The 27,651-nt window shown below is 39.8% G+C and overlaps 1 protein-coding gene and 1 long non-coding RNA gene across 4 annotated transcripts in view; one reads left to right on the top strand and one right to left on the bottom strand.

The window, feature by feature from the left end:
* The window catches only part of PLEKHG7 (pleckstrin homology and RhoGEF domain containing G7), a 32,348-nt gene extending 18,381 nt beyond the window's left edge, over positions 1 to 13,967 (bottom strand). The window contains exons 1-7 of the mRNA XM_038155583.1: positions 13,235 to 13,967; positions 12,030 to 12,052; positions 6,635 to 6,762; positions 5,349 to 5,389; positions 3,418 to 3,513; positions 2,267 to 2,416; positions 197 to 292 (exon numbers count right to left, since the gene is read on the bottom strand). Of these exons, the coding sequence (XP_038011511.1) occupies positions 197 to 292; positions 2,267 to 2,416; positions 3,418 to 3,513; positions 5,349 to 5,389; positions 6,635 to 6,762; positions 12,030 to 12,052; positions 13,235 to 13,939 (1,239 nt within the window). The 5' untranslated portion in view covers positions 13,940 to 13,967. The remainder of the gene's footprint in view (positions 1 to 196; positions 293 to 2,266; positions 2,417 to 3,417; positions 3,514 to 5,348; positions 5,390 to 6,634; positions 6,763 to 12,029; positions 12,053 to 13,234) is intronic.
* A 9-nt stretch (positions 13,968 to 13,976) lies between these two features.
* LOC119708777 overlaps positions 13,977 to 27,651 on the top strand; it is a 137,475-nt gene continuing 123,800 nt past the window's right edge. Inside the window, exons 1-4 of one of the 3 annotated variants that reach the window (XR_005259209.1) lie at positions 13,977 to 14,452; positions 15,746 to 15,860; positions 18,059 to 18,355; positions 22,585 to 23,680. This is a non-coding gene — a long non-coding RNA (uncharacterized LOC119708777). Of the gene's footprint in view, positions 14,453 to 15,070; positions 15,861 to 18,058; positions 18,356 to 22,584; positions 23,681 to 27,651 lie in introns of those variants that run through there. The other 2 variants (XR_005259210.1, XR_005259208.1) reach the window with 2 other exon arrangements.

Below are 27,651 nucleotides of genomic sequence, written 5' to 3'. Positions count from 1 at the left end.
CAAGAGGATGGATGTTTTGCACTGGTGGTATTTGACTCTCACTGATATACCACATAGAAAAGAGGAAAAGGTGGATTATTTGAACAAAGTTCCAAACGTGAGCATTGAAATTAAATAGAAGCTTTTGGTTTGTTGTATTCTTTTACTGAGCTGATTGGCTTCTGATCTGAGTAACACTTTTTCTTTTTCTACTCACCTTGTTTAACTCCTCTAAGTTTGCAAATAGTCTCCACAAATCCACATCCAAGAGAAATTCATTACTCTGGAGGTATTTTAGAGTGTTCATAAATATCTTTAAAACCAAAACAAATCCATGTTAGTTACTGTTTGTGCCAATTCAATAAAATTTTTCCCCCAGAAAATAACATTTTTACTGAAATTCATGAAAGGATTATTTGATTTATGGAGGGCAGAAGATGGCATTGTGAGAAAAGTTTCCTGATCTGCCTGAAGGTTAAATAGTGGGTTTGGAGCAGAAGAGGGTATGAGTGATGTCTCTGGGGTTTCTCTGTGGTTACCATGGAGGCAGCTGTGTCCCTGCTGTGCCCTTGGGCAGAAGAGGGGCAAACGAGCCCCCTGCAGATCCCTGCGTGAAGGACTCAGCAACATCAGAGTCACAGTTACAGATTTCTCTGACCTTTCTAAATGCTTTCCTTCCTACCCCATGCAACTGCTGCTATCTAAATTGTGCAGAGTTACTATGAGGAAAAAAGATATTCTTGGATTAAGGTAAGTAGCAGTCGTGTGGAGGTTTTTCATCTCTTTGGATTGTTTTATTAACCTGTATTCAGTGAAAACTGTGTGTTTATTGGCTGTTTAAGATTTTATATTTTTAAGCTGATTGAGCTGTACTGAATCTGTCCTAAATCTGAAAAAGGCTTAAAATTCATAGGTTACTGAGTAGATTTTTTTTTTTGGTTTATGTGTATAAAGCATCATGAAAAAAACCTGTCACCCAGGTGCCAAGAGTGAATAACAAGTGAGAGTGTTTGCTTAGCCTTGTGTAATTCTTTAGTTTCCATGACCTGGTTGCCCTGAGAGCTTAAAGGGGATTTATTGTGGTCTTAAAGCTCCCTGTGGAGATTCATTAAAATCAGTGGAATATTTCTATACTTGGAAGTAAGCAGGTATCTTTAAAACTGGTTACCCAAATGCAATGGGTTCTTTCTTTTGTGGGAGAGTTTGGGAAACTGGCATGGACTGAATAGTTCATCATTCATGGGCCGCGCAGGGCTGGCTAAGGCTTGTCTGTGGGTTCCTACATCAGACTCACAAGGAGCCTGCATGCCTGCTGTTATCATCATTCTTCCCACTATTTAAACTTTTCAAACTTCGCAGGTTTCTAAACAAAGTGTATAGAAAGAAGGATGCTCTTCTCTTGCCTTGAACCTTGAATAGCTGGCCCTGCTACCCTGTTTTTTGTCCCTTCCTGTTCTGCCCCACCAAAGAGGAATTCAGTCCACTCCTCTATTTATTTCCTTTACTTTGCAGTAGTTCTTGTATTGTCCATGATAACTTTCCAGCAACATGGAAAATGTTTCACAAATCTCTTTTCTTCGACTTAATAAGAAATTGGGAATTGTCTGTGCTGAGTAAGGCAAACATTATAAGAAAATGTTTGTGGAAGCTTCCATCCTTTGAATGGATACATTAACTTTTGATGTGTGGTGAATATAAATAGTGCAGCCATTCTTGTAACAGTTAGTAATATTCCTGTCCATATTTCAAGCTCTTAAAATTCACTGTATTGGAGATAATACAGAGTTTTTTGGGAGAGGAGTTGTTTTCAGGACAATTGTTTTCATGTAGCATTAAAACTACAGGTCTGGTGAATTCTGAGGTTTTCATGCTCCTGTCAGGATAATCCAACCACAGCTCCAGATGAAGTTAAATGACAAATACAATGTTGCACACTAGCAATTGGAATAGTCCAGTGCAGAAATAACTGGTTGCAGCATGGCTTCAGCGCAGTGTTTGTGAGAGGACTAATGGAATATCAGTTGAATATCCTGGAAGGCTCTGCAGTCAGATGGTAATTGCCAAGCACTGGATTGCATCATTCAAAAATGATGTTTAGAAGAGATACCATCATAAAGACAGAAAAGGGAGCTATGGAAACAGGATAAGCAGGCAAGGTGGGAGGAAAAGCCAGGTGCTTAAGTCGTTCCCTCACAGACGTCTAATGAGAGGTTTCAGGAGGTTTTGTGTCCATCACAGCAGAACAAATAATGTTTCATAATTTTTGGAAAGTGAAATCTGACATTACCATCTTGAGAACCAGCAAATGATCCAGAAAGTAAGTGCATTCACTTGTGAAAAGTTCCCACACTGCTGCTTCTTTTCTCACTTCTAACTGGCTGTTGACATCTTTCTGCTCAGTCTGTTGCTCATTTATAAATTCATGCCAAGATTTACCCTATTGATTGAAGAAAGAAAGAAAAAATTGTTGCATCAGCTGTTTCAGACCTTATGAAAAGGAACTATGCCCTATTTACTCTGTAAATTTCATCTAGCAGTATTAGCTATTTTTCTTCTGAAAGCTTAAAAATTTATTTAAACTATTTAAAACCCCACCATTCTTCTCTAAAATACTTACAATATAAATGCACTGAATTTGAAAGCAACATGATGTGATAGTCTATATTTAGGTATGTCGTCTCAAAAATTAGTGGGCAGCTTGCAAATGCTGAGGAATTTGATCTGTTGTGCTGCTCTTGGGTGGACGATATCTTCTTATTTTCTGGATGATAAAATCAAGGTAGCAAAGGTACCCTAGGTCTTTATAGTCACTTGGAAATTGTGGTGGCCACAATCACATTATGGCCCTGCTCCAAAGTCAGATGTCCATATATAAATTAGGCACTGACAGGAGCCCTCAGCAACTGTGTGTGGGGAGCTGCAGGTAACAGCCTGCTCGAGAAGCAAAAGGTTTGCTTCAGAGAGGGGATGGTGTTAGGTGGCTAGGGGCCAGAGCCTTGTTTGTCTGGCAGACAGGCTTTGGTGGCTTTTCTGGAGCCACTGACCCGCATGTGGCTGCCTCTGAACACAGCAGTGGGGTGGCTGTGTCCCATTTGGCATCTTTCTGATGCTGTAGATTCTTTCCTCTGCTTTTCCAGCACCTGTAGGTGCTGCTGAGAGGGTTGCCTTGAGACCTTCTTCTGAAGGTGGTACCTCCCTGATCTAGAGCAAAATCCAGATGATTTTGAGGGCCCTTCCTAACCTACTCTGACCCTCAGTTTCCCACTTGCCCCTCCATTTGTCATTTTGACAAAAGTATACCATATACTTATGCATTAATTTGACAGAAAGGTCTCATATCCAGATTAATGAACTGAAAAATGTTAGCTTATAAAGAACACAGAATTCCTCCTTCCATCCTTAAGTATCCTTGATACAGTATACTGAGTATTTTGATACCTTAAAGCAGAAAAATTCATCTGTGCAGTGGTCTATGATCTTAACAGTAGAAAGACAACTTTCCAGATCAGATGCTTGCTTCTGTTTGTCTTTGCCCTGTTGAATGACAAGAAACCACCCCTGATTCATACAGCGTTTTGAAGACTGTTATGAAGTTTGCCCCTCTTGCCCTAATCCTTAAGGAGTTTGCCCTTAAATGAGTGATTTTTCTATATCCCCAGGCTCTTCTACACAGAGACAAGGCAGTGCTGGCAGGTTTTTTGTAGCTGTGGGTGGGGTGTGTAAATGCCTCATGTTTGGATGGGTAAGACATTGGTAACAGGCAATGGGCTACTCTTGGAAGACTGAACAAATGAAATGTTTTGCTTCCCTTAGCACTGTCAGCCATAGGGGACAAAAGATTAATAGTTGCAATCTTGTCATAGGTGTACAAATTTATGAGTTTATTTATTTATTTATTTATTTATTGTTTTTTGAGCTACATATGGAAAAAGGTCCCTTGGTCATCTGCAGAGTAGGGTCTGTAAAATTAGCTTTCAGAAACTTAAAAGAACAGCAGGAGTTGGTGTGAAGGACCATGGAATTAAAAATTTGCTTTTGCTTCTGTTTTGTTTATTCAGGCCTTGTAAAAAAATTAAGCCTTCTTTATCAACTTTAATTCAGTGCTGTGGGCACAGACTTATAAGTTGTTTGCCTAAGTTTTATCTGTTCTCTGGAACAGTATATTCCCACTTCATGGATGATTTCTATTGTCTGAACTTTTGGCACTGAACTCAGGCCAATTTTGAAATATGTGTTTGGTTATAATATTTGAAACTTAGGGTTTAAATTCAGCTCCTAATTTTGAAAGATAGATTCAAATGGGGCAGAAAAAAAAATGCAGTTAACATATATGTGCACTGAAGCAGTGTACCAGCAAATGAATCTTCATGAATTAAATTTTATGGCATTTGATAGTCTTAGAAATCACTTTTGTCTAAATATCAAATGCTTTTGCAGATTTTAAATATTTTGTTGAATTTAAAAATCCTCAGGTTTAGGTCATGCTCCTTCAAATGCTATGAAACTACTATGAAATGAAGAGGGAGTTCTTGTTCATATAAACCTGAGTGCTTGCATTGGTTCTGTATGCACAAACTATCCTTTGATAGAATGCAAAAAAATCTGGGAAGGGACTGTTCTTAATTACATGCTTAGGGATAAAAAGTTGTCAAGACACTTGCAAATTGTTTTTTGAATGCTGAACAGTACACTGAAAGGAAATTCTTAGTAAGTAAAATACTAAGATACCTTAGTAAGTAAAAGTTTTCATAAAGGGAAAAGACAAGGAATTGTGTTAAAACAAGGAATTCACTGAGTTGTGCTTTCACTGGAGGGCACCCCATGAGGACAGCAAAGGCCTAAGAAGGTGTCCTGGAATGCTGCTTTTGTAGGTAAAGCTTAGATCCCTTCCATGTGAGTGGGAGTTCATCGCAGGCTCCAAAGCCCTAAGGCATGCAGGGAATACAGGACACACGATGGTCAAAGCAACAATGCAACTGACTTGTCCACCCTGCGCTACCTTAGCCTAGGCAGATGCATCGGGACTGCTGCCACCCCTGAATGAGAGCCCCTGCTGTCATTGCCTGTCCCACTCTGCCCTCCTGCTGCCAAGGACACCTCTCCCACCACCACCCACTGGGAAGAGAAGGAGTGGCACTGACTGTGTTTCCATGTGCATCACATGCAATGGCTGCACTGGAGCCACCCAGTCTTCATTGCAGGTAAATGTGCGAGCAGTCCCAGGGAGGGCTGAGACACCTCTGAGTTCAGCTCACCTGCTGGCTGCCTTTCTCCAAGGGCAAGAAAGTAAAGAAGCTATTTTTACCCAGGTTAGTGGTGGGAAAAGGCAAGGTCAGTGCAAGGAAAAACAAAATGGAAAAAATACTCACGACTCCTCTTTTGGCAAATGGCCACCTTGACTTTTTGGACTCTGATGGGTAAAACAAATATTATCAGGAAGGAAACAAGTAGATAAAAAAGAAAACTATTTTTTATATTTATAGGCTATACTTGGCTCATATTTAATACTTGAGTTTAGGCAGTTTGTGCACCAGACTTAAAACCCATTAAGCTTGTTGGGTTCTTCCCAGCAAGAATTATGACTGTCAGTGGTGGGATCTTGGATGGTGCTGAATGCTCCTACCTGTTGCAGGTGATCACTGTGTGCTTGCTATTATCACTATGTGATTCTTTACTTGGGAAAACCATCATACCTCAAGCCAATTTTTGAAGATGTTGTTTTAAAGCAGGAATTAGTCTATGCCTTCTCATCATGATAAGTTGGAATTATGGAGGTATCCAGTGAATAAATAATCCTGCAAGCCCTAAGCCTCAGATCTGTCATGGGGCTGACACAGTGAGGCAGAGTGTAATTTGTGGTCCTTGGTGAGGCACAGGGAAAGCTGGGGATCTAGATTTAGGAATGCACTGGTGAGTTGTGAGGAACTACTGTGTTCAGCAAGAAATTTGAAAAGGCTTTCTTTATGTGGCACCCATCTTCAGGTGTGTGTGACAGGGAATCACAGTCAAAACTTTGTGTTCTTAGCCACTCTGGGAATGGCTGGCTTACTTGCTGTCATGGAAATGCTGGTTGTGACCTTGGCTGACTTGCTTTTTGAGAAACTTTTGATCTCTGGCTGCTAGGATCTCCATCAATCACACCATACTATATTCTACAACAGCTATTTGTGGAAATTGCTTGCAGGTCTGCATTTCAGCTTTGGAATGTCTTGTGAGAAACCTCTAGCTGTGAGTTGGGTTTGCTACCCTTGTGATCAGAACACTGCTGCAAAGGGCAGCGTGGGCCATTTTCTCTCTGCTTGAAGCTGTGGAGGTAGAAAATTGTACCTCAACTGCTTCCAGATGGAGATCCTGGCCTGGGCTCTGGTTGCTTCTAGGAGCAATGTGATCTGTGTCTGATCCTACCTTATCGTCTACTTGAATTTTGCATTCAACAGTAAAATGCAAGAGAAAAAAAACAGGGAAAAAAAAAAAAAAAAAAGGAATTTTAAAACTGGCAATGAAGTCAGTTTGGTGTGGGGTAACAGGATCCCCCACAGAGGCTGCACCACCTCACATTCTCATTGTATACATCCTCCCTCCCATCCCACATGCACACGTGTTCCAGTCCCGCTTTTGCTGGGCTCGGAGGACCAAACCCCACCCTGTGTCTGACCTGCACTGAGCAGGAAGGATGAGTAGGGCAGGTAGTCCATGGCACTGTCTGACACCAGGAGGTCTCCAGGGAACACCTCGAGTCCCGGCAGACTCACTACCAGGGAGCTGCGCCGGCGCTCGGCTGATCTGTGAGACGCAACAACAACACACATCACCCCTGTCCGCTTGAGGCTGCAGGGAAACTTCTGAAGGGCTCCTTGCTGAGCCAGGGGGGAATCAGCTGAAAAACCAAATCGCAGGAGCAATGACATAATGTGCTAAAAGAACAACGAGCAGAGAATTTCAGTGACCGACAGCAAATACCTAGTTGTCTTTCAAACTCCACGTTGTTGCTGAGATCAAGGTTCTTATGGTCATGGCTTGCCTCTGATAGTAAGTAATTAGAGCATTTAAATATTGAAAATTCCTGGTTTCTTCTGAGGTTAGACAAAATGTGAGTGGGGATTTTAGAATCTATGTTTTGGCAGTGGAGTTTAATGGAGCAATTAAATACTGTTTTTAGCTGACATGTGTCTTACTTTTAGCCTTCCTGTAGCTCAGGTGATTTCAAGAAAGACAGCATGCTAGTGAAACAGTTAAAATATTGGGTTAAAAATTATTTAACTTTTTGGCTAGCTTGTACTGTTTTCTTTCTAAGTATTTTTGGCATTTTTTCCTGCTATTTCAAATATTTTGAATGTAATATGACTCACTGGCCCTACTGATCGAAAAATGTCTCTTTCCAACTATTATTGTTCCTAGTGGAGAACATTGTCCAGAATCTAGATCCATAAAGAAAAGTGGCACAGGCATTCTGTATCCAGCAGCATCTTTGTGCCACAGGCTGCTTGCATTTACATACAGAAACTGTTGGTGCATGTTAAAAACCTTGTGGTATTTTGCTAATAACTCTCACTGATACCTAATGAATAGTGTTAGTATGTGCTGCAGAGGAACTGCTGTCTGCAGCTGCTGTTGTGTTGCCTTCAGTACATGAATACTGCATTAGGGCTCAGGGGGTCAGTAATTCAGTAGCTGAGGGAGGAGGCACAAAGTACATGTACATTTATAAAAACTCCATTTTTCAGTCACCACTTATTGTGCGTGGTATTTTCTGGTCAGTTAAGCATGATTCTTACTGAGATTTTTTTTTGTCTAGGCAGTTATCTTACTGTGAATATCTAGCCATTTGCCACACTTGGTGTGAAACCTGGCTGGTTTATTTTTTCCTTTAAGTGCATGAATGGTTACTTGACAGCTTATCACCTGACAGATGAACTCTGAGGTGGAGAACTGGGATTTGATATGAATGGTAAGACATGGAGATTGTGCCTTTATGACTGACAGTGACACTGCTTGCAACTGCCTTAGCTAAACAATTGAATGGTCTAGATGAAAGCTGCTCCTAACAAGAGAGAGGTCTGTAGGCTATCAGGAGGGCCAGGCCTGGGACTTTAACCCTTGAGCCATGGACATATCAGGGCTTAAAGACTACATCTTGGGGAGGTTACACTGTGCAATGCAGGCATTCTTGGAAAGTTTTTCTGCTAGTCCTACTGAATGGAGAACATAGGATTTATTTATTTGGCTTTAGGGTTTGCAATGAAACTCTGTGGTTTCTCATGAAATTGAACCCTCAGTATGTGGTTTGAGAGCTTTAATGGGTGGGGGGGTGGGGGGGAGTCTGTTCCTCAGGAACTGACGAGTGCCTTCCCGAGACATGCAGAGGTGCACTGAGTGCTACCCAGTGCAAATTTTCAGTGTTGGTAATGTTTGTTTTAAGGCGCCACTGAACCCTCGAGTGATTCCATGGTGCAATCTTTTGGGCAACTGGGCTATTATACGAGTCAGGTGCTGCAATATCGTACAAGGATAATCCTCAAAAGTATTATTATTGTTCTAGGAAATTCAGGAGATTTATTTCAGGTTGGTTTCACAGTAAAATTTTGCCAGTGTACTATTGATTTTTAAAGCCTACTACTATTTTCCCAATATATTTGAAGCTGCAGGCTAGTGGCTTATGAGGACTGATAATGGAAGCACAGAGTCACTATAACTGAATTAAATGACATTATTTACCCAGATCAAAAAGGCCTTGAACTTCAGGCACACATATGGCTTAACAAGCTCTCCACATAGGTGCCCAAGCCTGTGAAATGTGGGGGCATGGCAAGATCACTTGGGTGTCTGCCTGCAATACACCTTTGCAATCTGATGAGCCAGGGCTGGTTAATGGCTTACATGTCTAAATTATATACTTATGCTTCAGAGATGGAAGCACAGGTATCTGTGGTTTCCTGGCCTGATGCCTGTAGAAATATAAGATACATCAGATGCTTCTGCTGGTTTTTGGGTTTTTTTTGTTTTTTTTTTTTTTTTTTCCCTGGAGAAATTAAATTACTGAAGCTCTATGTAGTTAAATTTACTAGGTTTTAAGTCTGCAATATCTTAGCATCTTCTCATGCCTTCAGACTCTGTAGCTTTGCCTTTTTCTTTATTTTTTGTTTGTTTCACTTACTGGGGGCAGAGGACTGCAGTGATGGAATGAAAGAAATGCTTGTGCTTGAGGGACAAACTCAGGCATTTGAGGAGATACCATCTGTAATAATTCATTCTTAAAATCCACTTTCTTTTTTTTAAAACATGATAATGTCATAGATTTACATGGGAAAGTTATGGAAAATTATTAAAGACCTTGAAGCAGATCAATGGCAAAATAAATGTCCTGAGTATGTATTTATTTCTAAGGCACAGAAAGTGTCATCATATGTCCCTAATCTTAGCCTAACTAGCTATCCCAGGGAACAGACATCTATACAGATCACCTTACTTAAAGATACAGCAGGTATATTACTTAAAGGACTATCCACTAGATGTGAATAAAAGCAACAGAGGATGTTACTGAGGTAAATATTATAGGATGCTTGCAGTACTGAGATAAATGCCAGGCAGTAACACTCTTTCCCAAGCTGCTCAGGGAGGGTGTTTGGACTCCCTGATTCAAAAAGTTAGCATGGAAAATGACCTATTGTCAAAAGTAAACTATTTCTGTGATTGCATAAGGAGTTAGGTTTAGTAGAATTGATGCCATCCTGTGCAATGTGCTCCAAGATGACCCTGCTTGAGCAGAGAGGTTGTAACAGAGAAGCCACTGTGGTCCCTCCCAACCTTACCCACTCTGATTCTGTGACGTTGTGACACTTTACAGCTGTGTGAGTCATTAAAAGAGGAATGGGAGTACTTCAAGATAGATGAGCCCAGCTCCTTCAAGGCATTGAATATGAGCTGTCTTGGCAGCTACTTTGAAGGCTCTTCATGAGCTGATTTGCTGTAGGAAATAGTGCAATGCAGTTTTCCACCCAGTCTCTGATAATGCTGAATGGTGCAAGGAGAGAAGGAGATCAGAGTAAACCTGAGGTTTTGTTTTATTGGTGTTTTCTTCCATGGCAGTGTTGGTTTGGCATTTCACCTTCTCTCCACCACATATACCTCTGTCTGTGCTGGCCCTCCTGCCCTTCTTGTTTATTTATTTTGGCTGATTCTTTATAAACAGCATCAGTTCAGCAAGCTGCCATGCTGACAGGGATGTGCTGGCATTCTTGACTGAGGACTGTGTGGGAGAAGGCTGTTTAAAATGAGTATCAGTGCATTAAAGATGTTTTTTGAAAGTACAGCTTGGCAGTGTGGAGATGTTCATTAAAACTGAAGGACAGAGGTATGATTTTACCCAGGAAAATTTGTAAGTCAGTCTTGGAGAAGAGTTGCCGACTGTCCTAATGTGCTTGTAGGTGGAGAAAATAATCTGACATGTGAACAGTTTTTGCTGGCTGTGATAAGAAGGGATTAGCTGTTAAGAAGTTAGACTAATGATCTTAATAAAGGAGGAGCTGAGTACAGGCTTAACCTAGACCTTGGACCAAATTAAATTTGACAAAAAATGTTTGAAGCAGAAACTGGTGCATTTTAAAATATATTTCTGCACATTCGAATATTTATCTAGATAGAATTCATAATACATCATCCCAACTACCTTTTGACAATTTTTCCAGCTGGTGCCTATGGAAAAAAATCTTGGTTTCCTTGGGTTGTGGTTTCTTGATTTTAAAAGGTGTCTGGATCGATGTCCACAGCCAATATCCTAGCTGGCATATAGTTACTTCCCTCCTGAAGCCACTATAGGCAAGCAGCACCAAGAGAAGGTTTGTACACTAAATGTTCCGTGTTCTCCTGTTAAACCATTGGCAGATGGTTTCAGTATCTTCAATATCTCCCCTGAAGTTTGTTACACATCATGCAAATCTTCATGCTGACAGTGAGATATGTTTATGTATTCCTGTTTTGAGTTGGATCAGACCATACTCTTCCCAAAAATGGTACAGATCACTTGTTTTCACATCCAGAAGAAAAGATCTTTCCCTCCCCTTATCTCTCCATCTCCATTGTAAATTCAAAATGTTAAAGGGTGGGTTGGAAGTTGCAACAGTTCAGAATATCCAGGAGGCCTCTTCTTCAGTGAACATGTAATTTCAAATGCATGCATGCATCTCTTGAGTCTCCTCTAGGGAACTGCATTATGTAAGGACTCCTAGACTACATCAGTCTGCTCCAAACCGCCCAGTCCCAAACATCCTTGAGGGACCCGTGCAGTCAAGTGAGCACTATTCCCTCAATGAAAGAGGGGTCGTTATTAATGGAGTTACTATCTCCTGCTTCCTTGTTGTGTGGGGAGAAAATAAAACTTTCCTTCCCTTCTGTAAACATTTAAACATCTTTAAGAAACATATCTTAATCAAAATAATTTCTAATAGCACTTTTATCTTCTGATAATTGTTTTGAAGACCTTGACACAATTCACTGCACAGGTATATGGTATGCAACACTCTATCTTTTCTGCACTAATTTATAAAATCCATGTATTCTGTGTACTCTTCTTAATTTGTAGGATTAATAATCCCCCTCTCCGGTAGCAGTCCTAGATCTTCTTTGCTTATGTATAAGAAGAATATTGAGCTGTTCTGCTAGCTCCTTTGCTCCCTTTTCCCTTCCACAAACTTTTGAAGAATGTCACTCCAGATTATGAGATATTTCACATTCTTCAAGCTGAAGTTTGACCCTGCTAAGCCAAACGACCGGACCTTTTGGCAGTTGGTTCCTAGTGCAAAGCTCCCCGATGATCCGGATGAAATACTGCGTGAAATGTAGCTAAACGTGCTAGGGGGAGGGCCACCTTTGAAAGAAAATCTCATTAGAAAGTTTAGTGAGCTGGTGACAAGCATTTCACATAGCAAGTCTACAAATTAAGGTTGAGTTATGTATACATGACTCAATGCTCAGTTTTGTCTTGGAGTAAAGCAAATTCATTAAAAATGTAGGAGAGTCAAGCTTAGAAGCAGATAAAGCAAATATGTGCATACCTTTGCATGGGCAGTCCACTCTCCTGAAAGAAAGTGAATATTCTTAGTTAGTTGGTCAGAAAGCAAGCAAGCAAGCAATCTGACTTTTGTGAAAAAAGTGTTTGATCGTAAAGGGAAATGTACTAATAATAGTGTAATAGGCTTGGGCATAGGCTAATTAATTTCACTGTTGTGCAGCAAGAACTAATTTGATATCCAGAATATTTTCTATATTTGAAGGGGGTGGGGGGAGAAGGAAAATAGTTTTTGGTTTGTAGTGCAAAGCTAACTGGCTAGTGAAGAACTCTACACCTATTTGACACCTAGACACCACCTACCCTCAGCAAAATGTGTGCGTAGGCAGTTCGCATAAGGACAGAGTTGAGTATGTGTGTGACTTTAACTGCCTCTGTACACAAGGGAAGGTCTTTGAGAGCACATCTAGTAGCAAACCCGGCTTGTACAAAAAGCCTCTCCTTTTGTCCTTGTGGAGAGCTGAATTGTATTTTCCTGCCCTTGAAAGATGCAGGGTTGGCTCCTCCCTTGCTTATTTCTCTTTACTGATTCTGACACTCACTGGACCAGGGTTTCTTTGTTTTTCAGAAGAGACTGCACAATTGCTCCTTTGTTTATGGAGCTGGACATAAAAAGGGAGGGATGCCAGTGAGTGGCGGAGCTAGGTAAGTTGAAATAAATAAAGGGAATAGTGCCTCTTCCTTTGGTAGCAGCAGACCTTAAATTTGACTCAACCAACTTAATTCTTGGTTTAGTAGGGTTAGTAATGCCATTCAGTAAAACAGAACAGAGAACTTCCCTGTCCTAGGAATAATCCTGCTGAAGGGTTAAAGAGTAGGTTGAAAGAAATAGTCTTCTAAAACCCAATCCTAAACAGGATCAATTACTTAGTCTTATTCTTCCATATCCCCACCAACTGTTGTACTGGCCCACCAGGGTGAATGGACAGAGATGGGGAAGAGTGGCCCCCTACAGGAGTGGACTAAGCTAACCTGGTCACCAAGAGGCAAGGCTGGAACTGTTGTCTCTTGCTGATCAGGAAAGAAAAATCTCCCTTCCTGTTAAGTGTAGAAACTGGTCTGCTGTATTAGTCACAGCCCAATATGCATTTCAGGTTAAGAACTGGGGTTTTATTTGTGCGCTGATTCATGATGGACCAACACTGAATATGAAAAACTAAAAAAGAGGCTGTGTCCTCCTATTCTTCTTACCTGGACACCAGCCCAAAGTGTAGGGACTGGGCGGGAGAGTTTCGTAGGAAGTGTAGCAGAGTTGGCTCTCCAAGATTTCCTGGGTGGCTCATTGGGACTGTCATTGCCGAGTGGATCCTCTTTGCTTGGAAGCTTTGATCTGGGTAGGTCAGAGTCTGGAACTGCTGTAGTTCTCTCAGACTTGGCTTTGGATGACAATAATTTTGCATGGACGCAAGAAGGCAGCGACAATGAAGAAATTGTAATGCACCGAGGTGGACTCTTACAAATGTGGTAGAGAGAGCCAGTGTATTCCTTTTGATTTCCCAGCTGAGCTGTGTCAGAACAATCCTGAAATGACAGTGCTTGTGAGGCAGAGGCCATCCTTAGGCGCCGTAAAGTTGGAGAAGTGGAAATTCTGGCCCGAGCATGGCGGTGGAACTGGGAAGGCGCATGGTGGATCCCAATGCTTTCCTCTGTAGGAAGCCTCAGAAGTGAAGACTCTGTGTAACCTTGTTGGAGAATGTCATCCCCAGGAGGCAAGGTGGTGTCCATACAAACTGGTACTGTCTGTACTTCAGAGGAACTGAAGACATCTTCTGGGCTGCTGCTTTCAGACCAAGCAGCATTTTCCTTATGGAGATCAGCTTCCCTGTCTAGAGGTTCCACACTGGTGCAGGTTTCTTTGACCAGGTCTGGAGAATAATCAGAGCTTGGTTGTTGCATTTTTAATTTGCAGCATGCAGATTTATATCTATGTGTACCTAGGAAACATGATCAGAAACAGTTCTTACAAACTTGCCATATGAATTTTCAAGTGGGAAAATATGCAAATGGCAAAAATATTCAAACAAAACGAGGCAGATATGTGTGCTAGCACAGAAGTGATTACCTTTGCATTGAATCCTGCTTAAATGCAGGTTTTGAGAGGTTCAGGACCCAGCTTTGGCAAGCTGTTTAAACAGCTGCTAACTTTGAGTGTGCCAGCAGTGTCAGCATCAGTCAGTAGAACTAATTAGATGGTAAAGAGTAACTGAGTTTAGCAACTCTGCTCATCTGGCACTGCAGCCGCCTGATTTCCAGTTGCCACTCCCCCATCGATAAATGGGATCGTAGCACTGCTGTAGGTGGGATAAAATGAAGTCACTTGCTCTCAGGACTTGCTGCAAAATTCTTTGGGTACAAAAACTAATTTCTTGCTGAATTCTTGGGCAAATACAAATTTAACACTTAGGTAAGGTATGTTTCATCACTCTTGCTTTCTTTTCAGCCTAAAAGTACTTTGTAGTAAACGTTATGTATATGTTGTAATCAAATAATGAAGAAAATTATTTATATTAGTAACTTATCTGTTGATTCATCAGTAAATAGTCTTATGCTCTTTGATTCGGGAAGGTTTGTTTTAACATATTTTGATGCTTAGTCTCTCTAAAACTGGACTGACATTTCAAGTAATAATGAAGATTATGAATTCAACCTCTTTAACTTAGCTTCTTTGCTAAGTGGAATCTTAAATATGTTCATGATTGCTAGCTTATTTGGGGAACTGTCATTTATTAGAATTAGTTTATTCAAACCTATGTTGACTTTCTTGAATTATTGAATATCACACATAGAATATTTTTTTAAAAAATCTGATGATATAGTTTCATCAGATTGATTTACAAAGTGATTAGAAAGAAGTTAATTCAGCAAGTCTGCCAGTTCAAAGTATTTTTCCAAAACCTTCAGAAGATGATCATTCAGATTCTTAGAGAGAAAAAAGCATATCTTCATGATAGAAATGGCTTTTTTCACAATTGTAGAGAATAGCCACAAATATATTATCATCTATTATTTTCTCTCTAATGGGTAAGAAATAATTAACACCTATGCCTATTAAAAATATCATTTAATATATTGCAGAATGATAAAGAGAAATTACTACTATTTTCCCCTTTTGAATTAAGATATTGCATAGCATTACTCTGAGATTTGCTGTTATTGCTTTTTAATATTTCAAGACATTTGTTTTGTGATGTGTAATCACATCTCACTGGTTGTTGTTTGGCCAGTCATTCTTATTGGTTTTTAAAAAACTATTTTTATTATTTTTTATTGGTAATCTTTTCCTCTCTGGGCTGAATTTTGCAACTTGGCCTGCAGTTTCCACATATTCATGCGAATAGTAATCTGTTCCACAAGTAGAAAAGTTTAAAGACATCTCTTCATGGAAGTCTTATATTGAAAAAGGACCATTTTTTACTTTTCAGTTTAGCAAGCTTTTTTTTTTCAAGAAGTAAAAATGTATATATTTCTTTTTGGGTATTTCTATGTTCCTTTCATAAACAGAATTTCTCAGCAGCAAAGTATTTGTAAAGAAAATACACTGTTAAAAAAAAGTGCAAAAATATACCACACACATGCAGAAAAATTATATGATCACTTACCAAGATAGCAAATTAAATATGTCACATCCTCTTAAATCAAATTTTCAACAAGTCATTGATTAATTGATGGCTAGTCTTAACAGTAGCGCTTTCTCTCTTACAGCCTCCTTGCTGAACACTGGGGTAGGGAACAAGCTTTCTCTTGTAGATTTGTTTCCAGGGGACTTGTTTATCAGGTCAGATGGAAGTGGCTTCAGGATCAATGCCCCTAAACAAAGGTAACATGATCCATTGGATTAAACGTCCTGCTTTTTATATTTCTGGTCTTTTCACATTCAGAAAATTTGGGAAGACAGATCTCATGCAAGCATATAATAATTTGCAAGAGCAGATAAAGTGCACCCACTCCTCCAACAATCTTTTTTTTCCCCCTCTTGATTATTGTAGTTGGATCTAACTATGCATTGTTCATCTTTCATAGAAATATAACAGTTGTCTATCCCTTGTTTATATTATTTATTACTATTTTTTAATTTAACAAGTGTGGTAACTGGTTAAGTAATTTTGAACACTGATTTTAGTTCCAGAACATTTGAGTATTCATCCAAACATTGATAATTCATTGTTTTGTCGTATTGTAGAACTGATTGAAAAATACCTGAATTGATTAAGGCATTTTTTTGGTTATATGAATTGAAAGTGAAACCTGGGAAAAGATGATTTATTTGATAGAGAACTTGTGAGGAAGCACTAACGTCTACAAATGATCAGCTCTCTTGTGTAATTAAGGCACATTTTCAGAGGGCTTAGTGAACTTGAAAATGTTTACTTGAAAATGCAGACAACCTTTGCAGTACAATGCTTTCATTTTCTGTAAAGGTTTTTTTTGTCAAAACTCATCCACAAACCAAATCAAGACATCCCTAAACTGGTGTATGTGCCTTTGATATTGCAGAGCACTGATTGTGTCTGTGGATTGTGGGAGGATTATTCTGAGAGAAAGAAGTGAGAAAACAAACTAAGGCTTTATTTACAAAACCATGGCAGTGTTACATCATTTTTATTAGTATTTATCCAGTTTGGTTTCTAGGAAAAAGAGATGTGCTCACCCTGTTTAATAGTTGATAGGACAAATGTATTTACTTTAAGAAGCACTTTTAGGAATGTAAGAATTTTTTCTCCCTCTTTTTTATTTTTAATTTTTTTGGGGGATGCGGTGTGTGTGTGTTTGTGATGTTTTATTTATTGTTGTTCTTTGGTTTTTGTTTTGTTTTGACTCCTCAAGGTGATATTAGTTCAGGATCAGATGAAATGGAACAGACCTTGTTGCCTGGTGAAATATGCAAATGTGTGCAGATTTTACAGTGTTCAAAGCTGTCCTTTCCTACCCCTCAGGACAGACCTGGGCACACTGAGTTGGTGAGGATCTCCAAGAAGAAGTACACTGTCAGAGGAAAGGGGTCAGACAGTCAGCAAGCAAAGGCATACCCTTCCCCAAAGAGGGCAAAATCTAGCTCCTAGCTGGGGAGAGTAAGCAAATGAAAATGTGATCTATAGAAGAAAAACAAATCAGAGCCAAAAATACTCCCTAATAATTGCTATTAATAGGAAAGCTTTGTAAAATGCTATGAAGTTTTCCATGGAAAGACAATTGCCTTTGAAAGGATTTGGGAACATTTGCTCAGCTAATGATACTGGATGGAGCAAAGTCCACAAATTTACAGTAGAAAAGGTACCTAATTTTCAACAAAAAGAAAAGCTAAAAGTTAAAGATTGGAACTGATATAGAAATAGCCTTCCTGGCCTGCAGGGCACCATATTGTTTTGCAAATTGATTTTAGTTGATAAAACTATGAGCATTTGGAGAGCATGCAATTAAAGGGGGAAAAAAGCTGCTATTTTGAAAGAAATAGTCTATGCTTACATAGTATAAACCAAGCTCCCTGAACCCAAAACCAATTGCAAACTAGGTAGCATATAATTAAAAAAAATTTGCTTGTCCAGGGAGTAATGAAAGATACTATTCACAATTCACTTATATATTACTTTAAAGGCAGCTTTGTTACAGGGGAGTAGAATAAAGTGATCGAATTGGACTAATGTAGAGTCAAACACCAACAACATTTCATGGTGTCTGTGTAATTATTGTCTAAGCAGCAGAGCTTCAAAGCAGAAGGGATTAGGCTTTTGAAAGGTTATCCTCAACAGAAAATCACAAACAAACAATAAATCTAAGGGAAATCAAATACAAAGGCTGACATTAACTACTAAACACCAGGAAATGCCACAGTTCAGCCTGGCTGTGTCATTGTGCTGCTGCTTTCTCCTGTGCATTATCTCACAGGCTGATTGCATGGGTGCCTGAAGTCCCTCAAGCAGAATCTGTGAGATGTAATGACCTCACATATAGATATAAACCTAGGTATGTATTCCCTCTTTCTCACCAATATGTCTGTGACAAATTTGTGGTTATCAGGTGGATTAAAGAATGCATTCAAATGATGACTAAGAGGACTCTGGTAAAATAAAAGTCATATCTCCATCATCTCAAGAGCCACAAAGAAGTCTGTAAGGGGATCTCAGATCTGGAACAGAGACTGAATGCTCATGTGGAGGCGTATAAAATTATGCCTGGACACTGCAATTTTGCTTTTCCTAAAAATATGAAATCCAAGTGGAAAGTGATATGGAACCATGAAGTCCTGCCTCAAAGGGAGACCAGTAGTTGAGATTTCAGAGCTGGCCTCCAGCTGGGACCACTTGAGATTTACAGGTAATGTTCACCTGTGACACAGTGTCTCAGATCTTGCAGCCATTGTTGACATCTCCTGCTATGCTGCTCTTTTGCTGTTACATTCATTTTTGACAGGCTGCAAGGTCTCCTAAGCTGACTCTCTAATCTTTCCTGTTTCTCTGAAAAGCCCTCCCATAACCTGTGCTACAAGACTCAGGTAACTATAGCAGAAACATTCTGAGTGTATGTGTGCCTATGTATGGAAAGGAAAAAAACAGAAAAGAGAAAATTCCAGAAAAGGACAGCCCTCAGGGAGACCAAAGGATCGTGTCAGGGATACGAAAGGGGAAGATGAAATTAAATCAGTTAACTTCCAGAGATATAACTGTAGCCTTCCCGTGGATTTATGGTGAAGGGACAGGTATGCCTCATTTCTAAAATGAGTTTTGGATCCAGACCCAAAGTTCTGCTTTCCTTGCAGCCTTATACTGTTTCCTTACTAAAGAATGAAGCAGAGCAGCTGCTTTGTTTTAATCAGCAGTTGTAGTGTCCCAGTATGTGATGTGATTTCTAGCTCTGCTTTCTATCTATGCAATCTAAATTCTTTTTGGGGCCTAGAAACTGTCCATAGCACCATCCTCTTGTGCTGTTTCTCTTTCTTCTAGTTCTAGGCAGATCAAAGTGGATGCGATTTTCAGGGACTTGCATGAGAATCATGGAATGTTATAAGGCCTGGCATGGGGAAAGGGTTTTCTAAGATATAGTGGTGGCAGTCACAAGCTTTCTGCTACTCCTTGGCCTTGCTCTTCATTGCTCGGTCTGCAGTGAAACATGCTTGAGGAGCAGAGAGGACTCATGCATGCAACAACACCTGGGAGAGGGTAGGGGGAGGTAACTGAGCCGTGTAGGGCAGCTGTAGTGAGAAGGCAGGGGAGAGAACACTTACAGATAGACTGGGAGCTAAGAGAAACAGGAGCTCCTAGTAGCAGTAGCTATGGTAATCATCCACGTTCTGAAAAAAGTGCCTGCAGGAAAATCCATCCTTCAGCCATGTGCTCATTTTCTCTTTTTTTCTGAATTTTCTTATTGTCAGAGTGTCTTTGATGGAGCAAGGGCTGGGGGGACATAGGAGAAGGCTTACAGGGCTGTGTAAAGAAACTTTTCCTCTGATATGATAGTTCTGTGTAAGCTGCAAAAAACCTGGATAGCTTCATCCTGTACCCTGTGACTTCTCACCAAACACCTTGTCAGACTTAATATATTGCTTAGCATAAATTTCTGCATGTGGTACTGCAGATAGATTTTACATTTTTTAAACTGGTTTCAGTGTAAACTAACAGGAGTAAACAGCTGAATGAAAATTTTTGAAGCAGTGTAGAAGTACCTTACTGAAATTTGAATGAAAACTTTCATTGGCACAATTCTTTCTGCCTTCCAGCTCCTGACAGTACCAAGTGCTAGATTGACAAGTTTGCCTGTCTGTGAGATATTCTCTGTGCTCAGAATAAAAAGTTAGATGAGAAAAAAAAAATCAATTTTTCATGTGAAGGCAGGTGTCTGGTTCAATGGGGAACTTGTAAAGAATGTTTGGAGTAATTCCAGGAATTTGGAGTTGGGTCAGTGTGCTCTACCTCCCTTCTTGTCATCCTTTCCCACTGCCACATAGGACTCTATGTTTTCCTAGAAAACTGGTTTTGATCTCAGTTACTTGGAAATACCAGCTGTATTTCCAGTTTCCTCCTGTCAGAGAGACAGATTTAGAGAGAGTGGGTTGTAGTTACTCTCACTAGAGAGAATTGTGGAGGTCTGCTTGATGCAAGCAGTATAAAAATGCAGTCAAGGGCTGGGAGCATTCACAGATGGGATGGTGCAGATGACAGATTTGCTTTGTCATGGACGGAGGCAGCATGCAGAGGAGTATCAGAGCCAGAAGTACCATCCGTCATTGCTGCAATCCTCCCCACAATATTTGGTGGTAAGGTGTTCTCCAACAGCTTTATTCTTGTTCCTGGCAAATCAGTAGTTAGGGGGTCTGGGGGCAAGTAATGTCCTGGGAGGATAGGGGAATTTAGCACACTACTCAGCAGAGGATGTACCAGGCCCAAGGGAACTGTTTATACCTTGGTTTATCTTGGTAAGCCAGAGGGAAATGTGCTTTCAAACATGTTAAAATTTGCTAAAGCTTTAGAGAGAAAAACAGGGTCTGGATAACCAGATGTTCGGACTGGGTAAACAGGGTAAACTCTGGCAGTCAGTAATTAGCTGTTATAGGACAGGAACAGACAGTCTGATCACAATAGAAATAATAATATGCTGATCTTTTTTGTTTTTCTGTGTCCCACCCTTCTATGACTGCCTGCTTGTTCCCCAGAGATATCATACCTTGACCACAGCAGTTAGAAATGTCATTTTGCATCCTGCTGGCTGTTTAGCTCCCTTTCATCTTCTGTCCCAGATGCAGGACTCTTCATGAATGATGTACTTGCATGGCCCCTCTGCTTGAAATACTGACTGTCCTTCCTGAACAAGTTCTTTTTCGGTGTTGTGACAGACAAGAGACCAACTGCTGACCCAATAGTAGTTAAATATATTGTCAAACATTTTTGTTTGTTGATGTTTGTTTATTGTTAAATACTGGCAGCTGAGCAGCCATTGTCCATGATGGTATGTGGATGAATCTAAACAGGCACGATGGGCTGCTCTGCGACCATACATTTTCTCGTGTTTTCTTTTTCACTGGCAAGTTTAAACAATATGGAGCTATATGAGTCTCAAGCCCCACATAAAGGATTGAGAATTTAACTAAGAAATACTTCTAACTCTTGTAAGGAAAAGCAGCTGGACATCATTCCTGTAATTAAGTGAATGAGTTGTCATAGAATAATAAAATGGTCTGAATTGGCAGGGACCTTAAAGATCATCTAGTTCCAACCCCCTGCTATGGGCAGGGATACCTTCCACTAGACCAGGCTGCTCAGCCTGGCCTTGAACCCTCCCAGGACTGGGGCATTCACAGCTTCTCTGGGCAACCTGTTCCAGTACCTCACCACCCTTAAACTTAAGAATTTCTTCTTAGTATCCAATCTAACCCTACTGTCTTTCAGTTTTAAACCATTCCCTCTTGTCCCATAGACTTCTAACTTTCTGGATTTACAGGCAGAAGTAGGATAAAATACTAGTCTAGTAGTTTTATGATGGCTACCATCAAACAAGTCTGATTCAAAGACCTCCTAAGGCATAGCTTGTATGCCAGACCTTCCAGACAGGCTTTTCAAACAGAACACCTTCAAGGCTGTGGTGCAGTTGAGGGTTTGCTGGGATCAGATGACAGCACTTAGATTTCTCGTGGGTTTACAGTTGAAATCCATACGCACCACCTTGATATTGATGAGTATTTCACCTGTGGGGATGGGTGAGATTTCGCCCTGCAGCGTGAAACGGACATCTTCAGTTTTAACAACTGCGTTTAGTAGGTTTTATTATGCCCATGTCCTGCCTAGCATCTGAATGAGCACTGCTAGCTTGATAGTGCTGCCACTGAGGAGATCACCTCAATTATTTCTCCTTTACACTTAAGGATGTTTAAATGAATGCATCTCCAATGTCTTCCTGGCATTTGACCTCATAGTAGTTTTTTTCAGGATCTAAAATGAGGCCATTGGGCATTTCTGTGAATGTACACATGGAGTGGGTTCTTCAGACTAGGAGAGATTCAAACAAACATGTTACCTTATTACAAATTCAGGAGTCCCAAAATCAACTGAGACCTAGAGAGTGACAGGATGGAAGATGTCCTGGAAAACAAAGTCTGATAATCTCTCTATGACTGTTATGTTTCTTGCTTATATACAAGAGAGGTATAAGACTTAGGTGATCCTAGCCCTTCTTGGGTTTAAAAAGGCATATGTCCTACTTTTTGTTTTTGTAACAGAAGGGGAGGATAAAAAGCAGAAGGGAACAATAAAGAAAGGAAATTAAACAAAATGAAGGAAGGAAGGGCTGGTAACAAATACAGCGGGAGTAAGAGGGGAGCTGCCTTCCAACCTCTCCTTGTCCAGCAGAAATCTTAGCATGTTCCCATGACTGCCTAAAACGCAGATTTTCCTTGTTAGATATGATAGTAGAAGATAAAAGTTTCTTATAAGGAGCAAAGAGTTAATATGTTGGTGGGAAGTTGTTACAGACCTCAAAACTGAAGTGGTAATTAATATTAAACATGTTTAATTATTATTGTTTGATTTAAACCTTTTTTTAAATTGCTGCTGCAGCACTGTGACAAACCCTGCACATAATGCCTTGAGGACAGGCTGCAGTGACTGAAATCAGTGGAGCCTTCAGTGAAGCATCGTGCCTCTGTCAAGTACATTAATCTAGCTCATTTTTATGACTTCGGGTAACAACCATCATAAATGTCTGAAAAGAGTCTTTATCATGCTCAGGGAGTGAAGTAACTAGTTCATCCATTTATCATACTAGATGAAGCTCTACAGCTTCCATTCTTTTGTGCTGGGAATACAGGGATTGCAGACACTGACTTGCTGGGATGTGGAACTGGCACACCTTTAATCCACCACCGTTTCATAATGCTCATATGAACTGTTTGATGGTGATGGAATTAATGGAACCTCTTCTCACCAATCAATATTACCACCCCAGGATAGTTTCTAATTTACTGAAGACTGTCTGATGATCACATTATCTACTATATTAAAGAATCCGTGGCCATGGCATGGAATAGCAACCTTGAAAATCCTCAAGAACATATAACTGGCTTGGCATCATACTAAGCAGTTAAGTTGATAGCAACATTTTACTGATTTCAACAGGTCTGAAGGTAAAAGTATGTGTTGTCCTAAGAAAAATGTTGTGATTTGAGTGGTGCCCAAAGTTTTGAGATCAAGTCTGACCCTTAATTCAGTGCTTTCCTACCTCCTTCAGTTTATGGACCTTTAAATTTTGGCCCATGGAGAAATAAAACCTTTTGAAAACTTTGCATATACAGTTAATTACAAAAGAGATACATACACTTTATTAAAAATGTGCTCTTTAAAAAAATTGGTTCTGTGGGAATCTTGGAAATAGTTCACAGGACATACATTGAGAGATCTGCAAACCAGAAGCTGATAGTTCAAAGCCATGGGTTCAAAACATAAAGAATGTTGTTCAGTGAGCCATCACAGAAGGGACATCATCTAGTAATGAGGAATAAAGAGCAAACATTTTGTAATGGTAGCATCTCAATATATCCTAATTAACTATTTTCTTTTAACATCATTCTGCAAGGTCAAATATTTGCTGCAGAAGAGTTTGCCGTCTCTTGTCTTGGCCCGTGTGCTGCGTGCAGTGATTGCTTCACAAGGAAAGGTAATGTCTTTGGAGCTACCAGAGGACAGATTTTTCTCTAAGCATTGATTTTGTACATTGTTCAAGAGCAAAACCAATCCTGACATTGTATATGATTTATTCAGTAGGTGGGAAAGTTGTCTGTAGCAGGTGGATTTATTTCAAACTCTAAGAAGCTGCAGCACTGCAGGAATTTTTCATTGTTTGGAAGTGTGTGAAAGGCATTTGCAATGTTTGATTAGTAGCCCAAGAGTAGGATAAGAATCTCTCTGGCTTCTCAAAAAATCCCATTCTTCATGGTGTAACTGTAAAATTTGCTGCTATCTGATGAGGACAAATTTCAGATGAAAATACTAATTTTCTTCTCCTTTTGAACTCTTAAACCATTTGTAAAATATTACATATGTATTCACATATTCACACACACACCTTCCTGAAAGTTTTTGTCCTTGCTTATTTTCTGTACAGTTTTTTTTTTTTGTTGTTGTTGTTGTTGTTGTTTAAATATCTGTGAGATATGAGCTATTCATGCTTTTTGCTCAACACAAGGTGGCAGTAAGACATTGTCCGGTGTCATACAATAGCATGGGTTGCTTATTTTCCCTCCTGTTTACTCAGCCTTCAGATAACAAAAGCCATCCTGATGAATGAGCATTGAAAGAGAAAGAGGGTGTAATAACAACGATTTAAAAGGTGCACAGATAAAGCAAATGCTCCAGATAAGATCCCAACTGATTTGTTGCATTATAGTAAGCTGTATTGTATCATGCCATGGACAGTTTCACAAAATGCTATACTGCTCTCTTTTTTTCCCCTCTGTTGTTATTATTTTATTAAAATTTACACATTAAATAAAGGCTGCTACTGCAAATTTGTGTGTTTTTCAAGTTGTAACCTAAAAGTAACCCAATATTGGTTGAGATTCTACATGTTGGAAGGGACAAAGCTTTCTGCCTGAGTTCTTGGTTGTCTGGAAAACACTCCAGTATCGTTGCATTGAGCAGGAGCTGCAGCGATGAACTCCTTTTCAAAATGAAGCGAGAGGGAGAAAAAAAGAGTAACATGCCAGAGTATTCCATTGGCAAAATTAAGAGAGGTTTTTTCCTTGCTTTGGTTGGCTATAGGTCATATGCTGACAATCCTGAGTGCAGAGCAGCAAGTTGCAAATGTGGCTGCAGTTTCTTTTATTACTGGTAGTCATATTCCAGCAGGCTCAAAGCAGATTGAAAGCATGGCTGGGATACTGGATTTGCTAATATGATGCAAATTCATCCTTGTGGGACAGTTCTGGTATTTTAGATCCATATTACTCCCAGCTTCCCAGAATACTATGAAGCATTTGTGCATGATGTTTCTGACTAGATGTTTGCCTGAGATGGAGTTCCGGAAGCACGACCCCAGTGTCCCAGCGGCCACTGGGTTTGTCCGTGGCCTCTGTACACACCAGCACATTGTTGAGAACAAAACAGAAATCATAGATGTTCCAGACAAGCTGATTGAATGGAAACTCTGCCTCCTCGTTTCACAAGTTATGCACGTGTGGTTTATTTTCCAAGAAGTGGCTGGCAGAGATAGTGTTATTTTGTTTTCCATCAGAATGATTCACTTATAACTTCTACAAGCCAATCCCATGTTGATACTGTGAACTCCTGTGCATGTGAATCGCTCACACACAACTTGGAATATGCAGCCTTTAGTACCTATCATAAATCTATTAGCTGTCTGATGTTATAAAATAATAAATACTATTATAAGTACTAATATAAATACTGTTAAATAGCAATGTAGGCCTACTTCTTCTCCTGCTTACCCCTTCCAGTTTTACCCTTGAATACTTGCCATCTGGAGATGAATTATGGACTTTGAGACTACACAAAAAAATGTGGTTTTCAGGAAGAAAATTCCCAACTGTCTAATCTTGATTTTATGCTAATGGCAGTCATAATGAAGAATAACCCCTACAGAGCACCTTTTAAGTGGTGTTTGCACTATTCTCAATGTGTGATTTATGCGTGACCACAGGGTTTGGTGTAATAAAATGATATGCTATAAAACTTATTCTTTGTCTATGTATGACTACTCGAGATAATAAAATTGAGGAGCACAGGGACTCTTCTGGGAGTCTTCTTAGGATTCAGCTATTGTCCAGGGACTGTTAGCTAAATGTTTTGTGTGAGTTTCGTGATTCTGCATCAAAGAAGCGTTGAAATATTGTTATTATGTGCTGTGCTGGTAGTTGGGTGTCTTTTTATAGGACTAAAGATACAAAATACTGTAATACTTTCCTGTTACATTGTAATTATTTGCAGAGAATAGGGGCTTCTGCTCCAACATATATCTGTGGTTTCCTTGGATGGAAGTCCAACAAATCTGATACTGCTGAAAATGTGACTCTTCTAAACATAAAACAGAGACTCCACTGTAAAAGAATCTTCTCTGAAAATCTCTGGCTACTCGTGAGGTCTTTCTAAGAGAGCTTTAGTACCTGATAACATTCCTTTGAAGTTTTTATATTACCTTTATTTTAATCATATGCCACCAACCATGCCATTGATTTAAGTTTGTAAGCCTGAAATAACTGTGTGTTTTTGACACCCTCATATTACATTGGAATGGCTGAAGCTCTAGTAAACAGAACTATTACATTGAATGCCCAAGGGAGGGACATGGAAAAAAAAAATAGTAGCATGCTCCAAGAAAGAAATCTGAGGTCAAACAGTTTTCATGGGAGACAAACTACGTGGCTGGGATTATCCTGGCTAATTGTGGGTTACAAAATCTCTCTTGAGAGTTTATCATGGCCAATTGCTGCATTTGCTTTCCTTTTCTACATCTGTTTGTGGGTGTGGACAGCACTCAGAAGTGACCCTTTCCTTGAAGGCTTTTTGTACAAGGAACAGGGGTGAGACGCTCGGACAGGCTGTCTGAAGGGACTTGCCGTGCTGTTCGTAGCCTTGCTGGCCATGTTCACACAGACAACAGCCAGGTTCTCTGCCTTTGGGCTTCTCCCACACTGGACAGTTCTCTGGCATGAACCATGCTTTGTACGCACATAAGAAACAACATGGTCTCTGCTGAGAAGCAGTATAACTTCAGGGTTAAAGATGCTTTGATGAATTTGAAAGCAAGTAAGGTTGTCTGCATAACAAGGGCATCCTGTCAGTGAACTGTTTTTTTACTTTCTGCTTCTAATTAATACACACAGTCCCATATTTTTTCATACGAACACGTGATTTCCAGCTCTTTTCTGAATCCTATTAAAACTGGTAAAACAACCAGTGGTTGTAGCTGGGTTAGGACTCAAGCATCTGTTTTAAGGCAAACCAGTCTGAAAACCTTTATGACTTAAATACTAGTAATTTTGAGGACCATATAAAAATTATACCTCTTTCTTTTCTGAGTATCCAATTAAATAGCTTTAGTACAAATAGTACAGAGTCTGGACTAGACATTTACTGTGACATTCTCTTCTTGTACACAGAGGCAGGACTTCTCTTTCAGAAGGCAGAATTGTGAGCAACAAGCAGCTGAATAGTGGGATGATAGTGCTTTTTGGGAAATAGTTACTACTTTGATTTATAATTATGTATTAGAAAAAGGATCCAGGTGTTGCAGATTCAAACTTTAGCCAGAGGTTATCCATGCCTTCACTGCCATCTCTGCCTATGCAGAGAAAATAACAAAATTTTTGAGTGTATCCTAAATGAAAATTGAAGAGATTGTGATGAGTTTTTTCTTCTCACAGTAGGTCAAGAAGCCAAATAAGCAAGTGGAGAAAGACAGATTTTGGAGCAGTGCAGATCCTGGCATTTAATCAATCCAGGATTACAAAAGAGACTTAGTAAGTGAATTGTAAAAATTTAGCATACCATGAGCTGCCCGCTCCTCTTATATCATCAGTCATTCATAAGCTCATTACTCATCCCTGAAGGCTGGACTAATTTTCCCTGTGGTCTTTATCCTAAGTATTTTGTGAACAGCAAAGTAAATGA

This window comes from Motacilla alba, chromosome 1A (assembly GCF_015832195.1).
Source record: "Motacilla alba alba isolate MOTALB_02 chromosome 1A, Motacilla_alba_V1.0_pri, whole genome shotgun sequence".
NCBI classification, from domain to species: domain Eukaryota; kingdom Metazoa; phylum Chordata; class Aves; order Passeriformes; family Motacillidae; genus Motacilla; species Motacilla alba.
Note: the sequence above shows the minus strand (reverse complement) of the source record. Positions and strands in the feature narration are given on the sequence as shown.